Raw genomic sequence first — 13,432 nt, forward strand, 5'->3', positions numbered from 1 at the left:
ACGCGACTCTCCGCAACCAGACGGCTTCGAATTGTAGCGTGTAACATGGCGATATGTAACGTAACTATCTCCATGAGTGAGAAACAGTGTGCTGAAGTCGAGTTTCTTACCTTAGATAAGTCCGTCCAAACAAGGAACCCCTTTCTTCTCCAGCATGACAATGCCCGATCACACACGAGCACTGCGACATTTGCAACAATCCGACGCCTTGGGTTTACTGTAATGGATCATCCTCCATGCAATCCCAACCTGGCTTCATCCTATTTTTATCTGTTGACGAAACATAAACAACACCTTCGAGGAGTTCACTTTGATAGTGATGAAGCGGTGCAAGCAGAAGTCAGGTTGTGGCTCCATCAATGAATTCAAACATTCTTCATGACGGTATCAACAATCTGGTCTCTCGTTGGGAGAAATATGTTCGTCACCAAGGTGACTATGCTCAGAAATAAGTATGTAGATATGAGAAACAAAGACGTAAATTGTTAATAAACTGATTTATAAAAAGTGTTCTGGGTTTTCCCAGAATAAATTCGAAGTCATTACTTTTGGGCAGGCCCTCGTACCTGCTTGAGAGCCGTACAGATTACATTGACTATTCATCTAGTATGACTCTCAGATTCAGTGGAAGATTTAGCGCCAGCAGCTCACCCAAGTACTCTAATTTCCCTGTTCCTATGCCTATTAGGATCCAGTATTAGAATCAGAATTTAAAACTTTGAAGACTTAAGATCAAATAAGGTAGAAAGACTAGGCAATATTCCATCAGAATTTCTAAAATCATTGTGGGAAGTGGCAACAAAACGACTATTCATATTAGCGCGTAGAATGTATGAGTCTGGCGATATACCATCCGCCTTTCGGAAAAATATCGTCCAGCAATTGCGAAGACTGCAAGAGCTGACAAGTGCGAGAATTATTGCACAATCAGCTAAACAGTTCATGCATCCAAGTTGCTGACAAGAATAATATACAGAAGAATGGAAAAGAAAACTGAGGATGTCTTAGATGACGATCAGTTTGGCATTAGGAAAGGTAAAGGCACTATAGGGACAATTCTGGCGTTGCGGTTGATAATTGAAGTAAGACTGTAAGAAAATCAGCACAGATTCATAGGATGTGTCGACCTGGAAAATGCGTTCGACAATCTCAAATGGTGCAAAATGTTCGAAATTCTGGAGGAAAATAGGGATGTAGAGAGAGACAAGTGATACACAATACGTACAAGACCCAAGATGGAATAATAATAGTGGAAAACAAAGAACACAGTGCTCGGATGGAAAAGGGTGTAAGACAGGGATGTAGTCTTTCACCACTACTGTTCAATCTATACATCGAAGAAACAATAATGGAAATAAAAGGAAGGTTCAGGAATGGAATTAAAATTCAAGGTGAAAGGATATCAATGATGCGATTTACTGATAACTTTACTATCCTTAGTGAAAATTATGGAGAATTGCATGATCTTCTGAATGGGATGAACAGTCTAATGAATACAAAATATGGATTGAGCGTAAAGCGAAGAAATAAGGAAGTTATGAGAAGTAGCAGAAATGAGAACGGCCAGAAACTTAACATCAGGATTTATGGCTCAAATGGCTCTGAGCACTATGGGACTTAACATCTGTGGTCATCAGTCCCCTAGAACTTAGAACTACTTAAACCTAACTAACCTAAGGACATCACACAACACCCAGTCATCACGAGGCAGAGAAAATCCCTGACCCCGCCGGGAATCGAACCCGGGAACCCGGGCGTGGGAAGCGAGAACGCTACCGCACGACCACGAGCTGCGGACGAGGATTTATGGTCACGAAGTAGATGAAACTAAGAAATTCTGCTACGTAGACAGCAAAGTAAACAACGAAGCAAGGAGCAAGGAGAACATCAAAAGCAGAATAGCGCTGGTGAAAAGGGCATTCCTGGCCAAGAGAAGTCTAATAGCTCAAACATAGGCCTTAATTTGAGGAAGAAATTTCTGAGAATGTTTGTTTGGAGCACAGCATTGTATGGTAGTGAAACATGGACTGTGAGAAAACAGGAACAGAAAAGAATCGAAGCATTTGAGATGTGGTGCTACAGACGAATGTTTAAAATTAGGTTGACTGATAACGTAAAGAATGAAGAGGTTTTGGACAAATCGGAGAGGAAAGGAGTATGTGGACAAGACTGACAAGAAGAAGGGTCAGGATGATAGGCCATTTGTTAAGACATCAAGGAATAACTTCCAAGGTACTAGAGGGAGCTGCAGAGGGTAAAAACCGTAGAGGAAGACAGAGACTGAAATATATGTAGCAAATAATTGGAGACATAGGTCGCAAGTGCTACTCTGAGATGAAGAAGTTCGCACAGGTGTGGAATTCGTGGCGGGCCGCATCAAACCGATCAGAAGACTGATGACTCAAAAAACAGGAACGTCTATTAACGTTCAAACTATCCAACATTATTCACAAATAGACTGGTCACTTTGGCACTGCACTTAATCCACGTTGTATGTTGTTAAACTTACCTGTAATACCCCCCAACTCCGGCAATATCAATCACAGATAGAGTGACCGATTTAGTGTTAGCATGTGTCTTATGTTTAGGAGTCATAAGAGGAGGAGAAATATTTGGAAAAAGGATGGGAGACACGGAACTATTCCAGCTGGATTGCATTATGACGAGACGCAAATTCCGAAATCATATATTGAATTGTGTAGTGTAGCCAGGAGCAGGTATATACTCGGATCTCAAGTGAACTATAATAATGAGAAAATTGCAGTTTAAGAGGATCGTCAGGAAGAAACAATGTAGAAGACATGGTAGTAATAAATTATTGAGGAATGATTATGCACGCTTGAATGTCTCAGAGTCGTAGACACTGCGAGAGTAAAGACTGTAGTAGGCACTTTAGCTGAAGAGGAACACGTATACCTAAAACTGGATAATTACAGATGTTGATCAGATAAACACAAGTGCAAGAAACGTAACTGCGAAGAATTTTTGTGTGGCAGAAGAAATACTTAAATCCAACGACCAAAGAAGAAAATACAAAAATGTACAGGAAAAGAAATGAATTTAAATTTGTCCATTATGGAAGTAAAGAAGGAAAATTTGAGCTAAACGTCCCGTCAACGAGTAGCTTATTAGAGACGGTTCAAATGATTCAAATGGCTCTGAGCACTATGGGACTTAACATCTGAGGTCATCAGTCCCCTAGTCTGCGACTGTGTTGCGAAATTTATAAAATGATTATTTTTCTGTGTTGATAAATCCTGTAAAGGTATTCCATTTTCCGTAAGCTTTGCCTCGATTATCAAGCGCTACGTCAGAACTGCTTCTCAAATGATTTTACCTTCCATAAAGGGAAGTTTATCATCACTTAACATATGCTGAATCTCTTTCCCTTCTTCTGTGTACTATTCTTGTAAAAAAAAACTTGTCTGCATGAGCCGTTATGCAATAGTTCTGGCATTTGTCTGTCTCTAACATTAATGTTTCTCTCTACTGAAGAGATCTTCAATGTATATTCCTTTCACCCATCCGCTCTCTCTTTTGCAATTAACAGTGGAATTCCTTTGCACTCTTTATGTTGACACCATTGCTTTTAATTCCACCAAAAGTTGTTTTGAATTTTATGTGCTGAATCTATCTTCCCGATAACCACTGTTTTTTTTTTAACTATTCCAATTTTTGCCGCATCCATTTCTCTTTATGTTTCTATTGATTTATTCCTAAGTGAACCATAATCAATAACATTTCTTTTTAAAACAGCACTTTCTCCAATTCTGTCGCATTTACATACTAATATTCATTGGCAAATCGCGTTGAAATCATCAAGTGCCTAACTAATACTTACACGGGGTATCTAAAAAAACACCGACATACTTTAAGGAAAGGTTCCTTATACAAAAATAAGCAAAAACGGCTAGTATAGATGGACTCTAAAATTCATACCTGAAGAGGTATGAGCACTTTGTCCATATACGATATTATGAAACATATCGCTTCTACACCAAGGTCTTTGCTTCCCATATTTTGAGAGGAGAAAGTATTGATCAAAACGAGAAAATAAATTCAAGTAAACATGGACTCTAAGTTGCATACTTTAAGAAATATGAGCACTTGTTTCTCTTCTATCAAACAAGTACTGATAGCTCTTAAGGTACGCATTTCAGAGCCCATGTTTACTGAACACATTTTTTTATCCATACTAACTCTTCCCAAAGTATGAAAAGAAAAGAGCTGGCAGTACATGAGATGTGTTTCATAGCATCGAAGGTGAACATGTTCTCTCATCTCTTAAGATATGAGCGTCAGAGCTCTTGTTTACTAGAGATTTTTTTCTTGTTTTGGTGTAAGGAACCTGTCCGTAACGTTTGTTGGTGTTTTTTGGGACACGCCGTATATCATTCGTTATTTACAGATTCATGTCAAGTGTATATAGTTTTTGCTTGGAGAACCAGTGAGATTAAGTTCCGAAACGTTGCCGTGTTGTGGGAATAAATTCTTAGGTGGAATAAGGCGCACCAAATATAGCTTTTTAACAAACACTAGTCATAGAGAATTTTTTTTAAATTTTACTTTTTATTTTTAATTTTTATTTTTTCAATTTCTCTCATAGTTACATTCAAAAATGTTTATTTATGATGACTAGTTTCGGACTACATTGTCCAATCTCAATCCACAGTGTTCGTTGTAAATGGCTGTGAGCACTATGGGACTTAACTTCTGAGGACATCAGTCCCCTAGAACTTAGAACTACTTAAACCCAAGGACATCACACACATCCATGCCCGAGGCAGGATTCGAACCTACGACCGTAGCAGTCGCGCGGTTCCAGACTGTAGCGCATAGAACCGCTCGGCCACTTCAGCTGGCTCGTTGTAAATGGTTACATACATTTCCACAAGTGTGCAAATGCACAACAGCACCAACAGATATTTTTACAGGTATGGCCTAGTGACGTTTATTCAGGATCCAGTATCATCACAATGACAAGTATAGAAAGCTCTCTCCAAAAGTACGTTGTCTACTCAAGATCCATGTTGTAACCGTATGGAAGTACGTTCAGTACCTCTTGTCTTTGTGAAGTTACTGGATCTTGAATAATCATTACTATTCCATACACGTCAAAATACCAGTTGTGGCTATTGTATATGTGTACACTGGTACAAATGTATGTTAACACTTACAATGAAGGCTACGGTTTGAGAATGGACGATGTAGTGCGAAACTAGTCACACAAATAAAAATTTTTGAACTGAACTGTAATGAAAACTGAAAAAATAAAATTTTGTAATCTGATTTACTGGTCTTTGCTCCTACATTGTGTTGGGACTTCGTGAATAGTGATATTTGTTTGAGGAAGAATGCAAGATACTATTTGTGTGTACAGCGGTTTGGTTTGCATTGTCCTTACAGGAAAGGGAGAAAACATCTGGGATCGCCTGCTGCATACACAACCAAACTTCACAACTGATGGATCAAATGCAGACATTACTGATGACTCCTACCACAAGTACCCGGAGGATACCGACATTGTTTCAGACATGGGGGTAAGAATGATCGCCGAATAGAATCGCAGTTTTTTCTTCTATATTCTGTTTCACTGTAACACTACAAAGTTTATTTATACAGCCTCCCTTCAGAGCCTACGGTTCATATTGAGTTGTAATGTAATGTGTGTGTCAAGCTATTGCTACATAGTAAATTTTCTTCTGCGGAAGCTACCAGTTAACGTTTTATCACCTTTGGGTGTTGATTCCTTTAACTGTTTCTATTGTGCTTCCATGGTCTACCAATTAACTTTTTTGTTTGACTCTCTTCCTACTTTGTACCTCATTGATTAAGAATTTTCTCTCAAGAGTCTATTGCTGTAAATTTATCTTCTACAACTAAGAATTTCAGTCTAGATTTTTGTCAGACAGTTTTAGTTTCGAGCCTGATTTTCCATTATCGTTGCCATATTGTGTCGAACATTCACATCACTAAATTAAAATATAAAATTTTGAGCTTTATTCTATATTTTTATGCGTTTTAAGTAAAGTAATACCAGCACACTATAACACTGCACGTAAATTTGTCGTGTGTAACGTATCTCGTTCTTTAGGTATTGGATAATGGAAACATGTATAGTGCGGAATAGTGAATGATTCGATAGAAATTCACAAATGATAAACATCACTTCAAAAGTTTTTGTAAGAGTTCTCTTGTACACAACACAGACAAATCAGACTGAAAATCTAATGTAGCTTTGTAACTAGAAGTACAAAAAACTAAATAATGCAAAATGATGTATGATACCGTTTTTGCTTCAAGAACTTGCAGTAACACAGAAGAAGCACATTTTCATTATAATTTCGTTCCACGTTCTCTCGTATCAATGTTCTCCTGCCAAACGGACTGGTCGTTCACAACGTTCCTTTTATTTGCATTCTGTGTTCCCATGTCCACTTTTTGTTTAACTATAATTGAAGTATGTCGTGGTTAAGAATCAGAAAGCAGGAATAAGACGTAGTCTACCAAAATGAGTAGGTGACATTATTTTAGAATAGGTTTTGTCCATATAAATGTAAAATAGTTTTGCAACCTAGCTCCCACAGGAATTAAAATTAGTGTGATATGCGTTTTCTCACTTTTCAGTCGACCATGTACCGGATATCCATAGCGTGGTCCAGAATCCTACCTACAGGTTATGCCAACCAGATCAATCAAGAGGGAATCGACCACTACAACAAAGTCATCGACAGCATGCTAGCAAAAAATATAGAACCCTTTGTAAGTACAATTTGTCAGCTCTCAGCGGAGATAGTCGCTGTAAAAATAAAGAATTATTTAAATGCCAGCTTTTTAATGCAACGTGTCTTTAAATAGACTTATTTTTCTTTTTCTTGGGGCCTTTGTCCCGCTTCAACGCGGGGTCAGCCTTTTTACTATGGAATTGCCGGTGTTGGTTACAGAGGGTGGCCGGATGCCCTTCCTATCGCCACCCTGAACCCCCCCAGGGACGGAATTAGTGTACTTCAGCTGTCTGCATCTTGTGTAAGCCTTGAAATAGTGCAAACGTTTTCATGTGTCTGCGGGTCGTGTAACTGAGGCGGAACGTGGGGACCATCCCAGTAGTCACCTAGTAGGATGTGGAAAACCGCCTAAAAACCACATCCAGGCTGGCCGGCATACCGGACCTCGTCGTTAATCCGCCAGGCGGATTCGATCTGGGGCCGGCGCGCCTACCCGAGTCCAGGAAGCAGCGCATTAGCGCTCTCGGCTACACTGGCGGGTACGTCTGTAAAAAGACTAAAAAGTATAAAATAATTTCTCCTTGTCTCTTACAGATTTCTAACCCCATACAGATACCCCTGAAAAATAATTGTGCTTGTAATTGTGCTTGTAGTTTTCTAATAGCTGTAACAGTACATGTAAAATTTGAAACGGAAAACGCGAGATGCAGGCAGTAGAAAACTGATACTTCACATAAGCACTGATAATAATTTTGTTGCACTGCGAATGATATGAACTGTTGCGTGATTTTTTACAAAGACAGCTACTCACTACACTCCGTACTATTAAATACTGCACGCCCTCAATTTTTTTGCTTTAAATTTCACGGGTATTCTCGTAGCTATTAGAAATTCAGAAGCATTAATTTTCAGGACTATCTGTAAAGGCTTATGAATCTGTATGGTGCTAGGATAAATGATTTTATGCTTTTTAGTCCGTTTTAAAAACGTGTTATATTAAAAAAAATTATCTACTTCGTTATTTTCTTCTTTTTAGTATTGTGAGTGTGAAATGTTTCAGTCGATTTCAAACATTTCGATGAGATTACAACAGAGACATGTGGTAAATTTTAGCTTCATTTCAGTTCCCCTTTAACCGAGTTAATCAGTATATTTCTTCCTCCTACACATATATCACAAAGGTCATGGGGGCAAAAGTGAGGGAGTTTCGAACTCACACAAAGACCTACCAGCAATCACTCTTAACGTGAACAATCGCGAATGGAACGGAAAACGGGAGGAAGAGTGCTACACAATATAACCCTCCGACACACTTCAGACAAGAAAACGGTTTAATATTGTATAGCCATCTAGTTGTGGGCTATGTTGAAAATTTTAAGCCTCTAGCTCACCAGGAAGTTAGTTTAAAAACAATTGCAGAACTGGTGCCGAACAGACAAATAGACACTAAAACGACCTAAAAAAGGTGTTACTAAATATATCACTAAAAGCACTTGTCCGCAACAATTTTTAAAAAAACGCTTTCTTGATATTACTTCCAATCGTTGCGGTCTGACTAACAATATCGTTCTGGCGTTTCACGAATAACCCGGTTTAAGAGACATACGTGCATAATGTTTTACGTAGTTTCATCTAAGATCTGCAGTCGACGACCGCATGTCATAAAATACATGACACCATACGGGAATTCTCCATCCATTATAGCTGCTGAATGACTAGGTTTACATTTTTATTCATGTTGTAGTGATCTTCAGTCGGAAGTCTGGTTTGGCGCACCTCTCCACACTATACTGTGCAGACCACTTCACCTCTGCATAACTACTGCAGCCCACATCCATTTGAACCTGTTTACTCCAGTCATGTCTTGATCTTCTTCAACTATTTTTTCTCCCCACAATTCCATCCATTACAAAAATATCGATCCCTTGATGCCTGAAGATGTGTTTTACCGACCGATCCCTTTTTTTAGTTAACCAGTGGCATATATTTCTATTCTCTCCTACTTGATTTGGTAGTGCCTCATTAGTTATCCTATTTACTATCAAATCAGCAGCATTCTCCTGCAGCACCACATTTCCAAAGCTGTTCTCTTCTTATCTGAAGTTTTTATTGTCCATGTTTCACTTCTGTACAGGGCTATACTCTAAGCATATAGTTTCAGAAAAGACTTCTTTACGGTTATTTAAGCGACGATAGTAAATTCTGAAAGGCTTTCCTCGCTATTGCCAGATTCATTTTACATTCTCGGTACTTCATCCGGCTTCGCTTATTTTGCTGTCCAAATAACAAAACTAATCTACTATCTTTAGTTATCCATTCTCTACATTATTTGATTTAATTCTATTACATTTCATTAATCTTATTTTACCTTTGTTGGTGTTCTCTCTACACTATTTGATTTAATTCTATTACATTTAATTATTCTTATTTTACTTTTCTTGATGTTCATCTTATAATATCTTTTCATCCACTCCGTTGAACTTATCTTCCATGCCCTTTGCCGTCCCTGTTTCAGTTGCCATATCATCGGCAAACTCCAGTTTCTTTTCTGCTCCCTGAACTATCTTTCCGTTTCCAAATTATCTTTTGTTTCCTTTACAACTCTTTATACAGATGGAATAGAAGCGTGGATAGGCTGCAAACCTGTCTCACTCACTTCGCAATTAAGGCTTCCCTTTCATACCCTTCAAGTCATACAACTGCTGTCTGGCTTCTACACAAGTTACAGATACCCTTTCGCTTCCTCAATATTGTCCCTTCTACCATCAGGGTTTCAGAGAGTATATTCCAATCAACTTCGTCGAAAACGTTCTCCAAAAATGCTGTAACCGTATGGGTGCCTTTATTCAGCCTATGTTCTAAGATAAGTCGTAAGGTCACTATTGCACTGCATGCTTCTGTGCTTCTCGAGAACTCACGCACGTCTACCTCGACGTTAGCTTTTTCGGGTTTCTCCATTCTTCCGTAAATATTTCGCAGTAGTAGTATGCAACCTCTGGTTATTACACTGACTGTTCGGTAGTATTCACACCCACCTTCATCTGTCTTATAGAATCTTATTCAAATCTGATGGTATTTCGCCTGTCTCACATACCTTGCATATCAGATGAAATAGTTTCGTCATGGTATGTTCTTCCAAGGCTGTCAACAATTCTGTGGGAGCGTTATGTACTCCAGGTGCCTAGTTTCACTAGGTCTTTCCGTGCTCTGTCAGCTTCTTCTGGCAGTATCGTATTTCAAATCTCCTCTCTGTATATTATAGCCGTTCTAAACCTTTGACTATCAATCTGTTTCTCCTGTATAGCCTTCCTCCTTTCAGCTTTCCCTTCGTTTCTTAGTACCGTCTTGTCGTCTGAAACATTAGTATTCATACTGTTGCCCTTCTTTTCTCCAAAGGCCTCTTTCATTTCCCTTAGGTGGCATCTAATTTTCTCCTGGTCGTGCATGGTTCTACAGCTTTACATTTATTCCCTAACTATTCCTGTTGCGCCATTCTGCTTTTTCTTTAAATCTCATTTTGAAACAACTCATTTCCCTTTTTCCTGGTTCATTTGGTGCATTTTTATACTTGCTCCATTCGTCAGTTAAATTCAGTCTTTCTTACACGATTGAGGGATTTTTATTGGGTCTTGTCTTTTTGCCTGTTTGATCTTTGTTGCCGTCCCTATTTAATCCATCAAGTTTCCCATTCGTCATCTTTTGAATTCTCCCCCCTCCCCGACTTTTTAGTCACTCACTACCCATTGCTTTATTTGAAACACTCAATAACTTCTGGTTCTTTCAATATGTCCCTGGCCATCTAAATTTACTACTTCTACAATTTGTTCAGACAGTTGTCCCCGGAAAAATTTAGCAGTTTAAAATCTGATTTCCATATGTCTGTCTTACTACTACGTAGTCTATTTGAAATGTTCCGGTGTCTCTAGGATTACTCCATGTATGCAACGGCTTTCGTGATTCTTAAACCATGTGTCAGGGAGCGCACAGAATAAATTGGCCCGTACCTATTAGACGACACGGTAGGGGAGTGGACAATGGCTGTGGTGTGGGTTCTGGCCTGGACGTTCACTGCGTTGTAGGGGAGGCTATGCACAAATATTTACCTCCCGTAACATATAAGTTACAGCTAGTGAGTTGAAACTTTCTGGCAGATTAAAACTGCGTGCTAGACCGAGATTCGAACTCGGGACCTTTGCCTTCCTTGACCAAGTGCTCTACCGACTGAGCTATCCAAGCACGACTCACAACCTTTGCTCACAGCGCATATCCCTTCTTCCAGGAGTGCTAGTTCTGCAAGGTTTCTCAGGAGAGCTCTTGTGAAGTTTGGAAAGTAGGAGACGAGGTGCTGGCGGAATCAGAGCTGTGTCGCGGTTGGATAGTTCAGCTGATAGAGCACTTGCCAGCGAAAGGCAAAGGTCCCGAGTTCGAGTCTCGGTCTGGCACACAGTTTTAATTTGCCAGGAAGTTTCCTATCAGTTCACACTCCGCTGCAGAGTGAAATTTCATTGTGGAAGCTTGTGACTGTCAGACAACTGCCTGAAGGAAACTGCACCAATAAAAAAAATTAAAAATAAAAAAATCTAATATGTGTAGAGTAGCGAACAATACCATTTACTACAACACTGACAATATAAAGATAAATCGCTTGTGGAAATTGTGCGCCAGTCATTGGCAACCTGTTCATCAGTATTACCGAAATACTTTTGCCCGCAGCTCGTGGTCGTGCGGTAGCGTTCTCGCTTCCCACGCCCGGGTTCCCGGGTTCGATTCCCGGCGGGGTCAGGGATTTTCTCTGCCTCGTGATGACTGGGTGTTGTGTGCTGTCCTTAGGTTAGTTAGGTTTAAGTAGTTCTAAGTTCTAGGGGACTTATGACCACAGCAGTTGAGTCCCATAGTGCTCAGAGCCATTTGAACCATTTTTTTTTAAATACATTTTCTTCCACTTCCTCCTTGTCTTTACTGAACGACTGACTCATTGGAAAGTTCTTGTAGCTATGTTTCTCTTATGCTCCTTTCCTCTTTTCATTGTGCAACTGGAATAGCCAGTGGTTCCTGCAACCCTCTTACCAAAAATTTTAATGAGATTTATGAATCCTTCTAAGCTTATTACGACATAAATCTAAATGGATTGCACGTAATCACACATGACAGAATGTGAAGAATTGAGCCCGCACCTATTGTTCGAAAAGATTACAGTCAGGTAGCAACGAGAATGTTCGAAGTGCACGGCTCGGCAGGTGACAGCAAACTAATGCAGCCTTCCCTTCAGAACAATGAGTTGGACGCGTCCAGAGCTCAAGGGGAAAATACGTTTCTGTCCATCGGCCACTGTATTTTGCGTGAGCTGCAGCAATCATGAAATTGTGCTCTGCATACAATTCTCCCTTATGGCTTCCACTTCCATTCCTTTTGCGCCAGATCATGTTCTACTACTGTCTTTCCTGCTCTTCTTACAGCCATATTTATCTCTTAACTATCTGAACAATTTATGTCAACTCTTCATACATTCTCTCTTTTCCTCATCTAACGAGCTTTTCTTGGGCGAGAGAGGGAGGGGGAGGGCGGAGGTGAGGTCATCAACGTTATTTCATTTGGCGTTGTAGCCACGATTTCCTGTCCTGTGCCAGCTCCTTCATCTCAGAGTAGCACTTGCACCTAAAGTCCTCAATCATTCGTTGGATGTATTCCAATGTCTGTCTTCCCATACAGTTCCCTCAAGAAGGCACAAAAGTTATTCCTTGGTGTCCTAACACATTATCTGTAATCTAGTCTCTTCTTCTTTTCAATGTTTGCTATCTGTTCCTCGTCATTACTTTTCTTACCAGTCCACTTGCCTTTCTACATCTTTCTATACCACCACGTCTCAGTCACTTCAGTTCTATTCTCTTCTGGTTTTTCCGCGGTCTGTGATTCACTTCCATACTGTGGTATGCTTCAAACACATCTTCTCAGAACGTTTTTCCTCACATTACGGCCAATGTTTGATAGTTGTGGCTTTCTTTTGGCCAGGAATGTCCCCTTTGCCTGAGACAGTCTGCTTGTAACGTTCTTGCTTTGTCCATTATTGTCCGTTATTTTGCTTCCAAGGCACCAATCTCAGTTCATGATGTGTACTCATTAATTGTTTCATTCCATTCACTAGTTCCCGCAATCAAACCTCTCTTTCACAGAGGAAAGCAGTATCCTCAGCGAATCTTATCACAGATCTCCTTAGACACTTAACTTTAATTCCACTCCCGATACTACCTTTTATTTTCGTCATATCGTCTTCGATCTACAGATTTAACAGTAAGGCTAAAATACGAATGCTGTGTTATAGCCATTAGAATCTGAACACTTCGTTGCTGATCTTCCACTCTTATCTTCACTTCTTAGTTTCCGTGCATATTCTATTTTGGCGGTCTTTTCCTTGAGCTTACGCTACCTTTCCCGAGAGTTTCGAAAAATGCACTATTTTAGATTGTTGAACACCTTGTCTGATCCGACAAATCCTATAAACGTATGCTGATTTGCTTGACTTTTTCTTTCATTATCAACCAAAACGGTAGAACAACCTCTCTGGCGCATTTCCTTTTCACATAAAATATCCTGAATTTTTTCACTTTTTTTGTATGTTATTCTTGTTATCAATTTGGATGAATGAGAAATTAGCTTGATTGCGCTAGAGTCCTATGATTTACCTGCCCTATCTATCTTCAGGGTTTTTT

At 39.6% G+C, this 13,432-nt stretch overlaps 1 protein-coding gene across 2 annotated transcripts in view; it reads left to right on the plus strand.

Annotated features, from left to right (window-relative positions):
• The window catches only part of LOC126412681 (myrosinase 1-like), a 189,013-nt gene that overhangs the window by 44,206 nt on the left and 131,375 nt on the right, over positions 1-13,432 (plus strand). For both annotated transcript variants that reach the window (XM_050082388.1, XM_050082387.1), the window contains exons 3-4: positions 5,407-5,540; positions 6,628-6,762. In XM_050082388.1, the coding sequence (XP_049938345.1) occupies positions 5,407-5,540; positions 6,628-6,762 (269 nt within the window). The remainder of the gene's footprint in view (positions 1-5,406; positions 5,541-6,627; positions 6,763-13,432) is intronic.

Source organism: Schistocerca serialis, chromosome 7 (genome assembly GCF_023864345.2).
Source record: "Schistocerca serialis cubense isolate TAMUIC-IGC-003099 chromosome 7, iqSchSeri2.2, whole genome shotgun sequence".
Lineage (NCBI taxonomy): Eukaryota > Metazoa > Arthropoda > Insecta > Orthoptera > Acrididae > Schistocerca > Schistocerca serialis.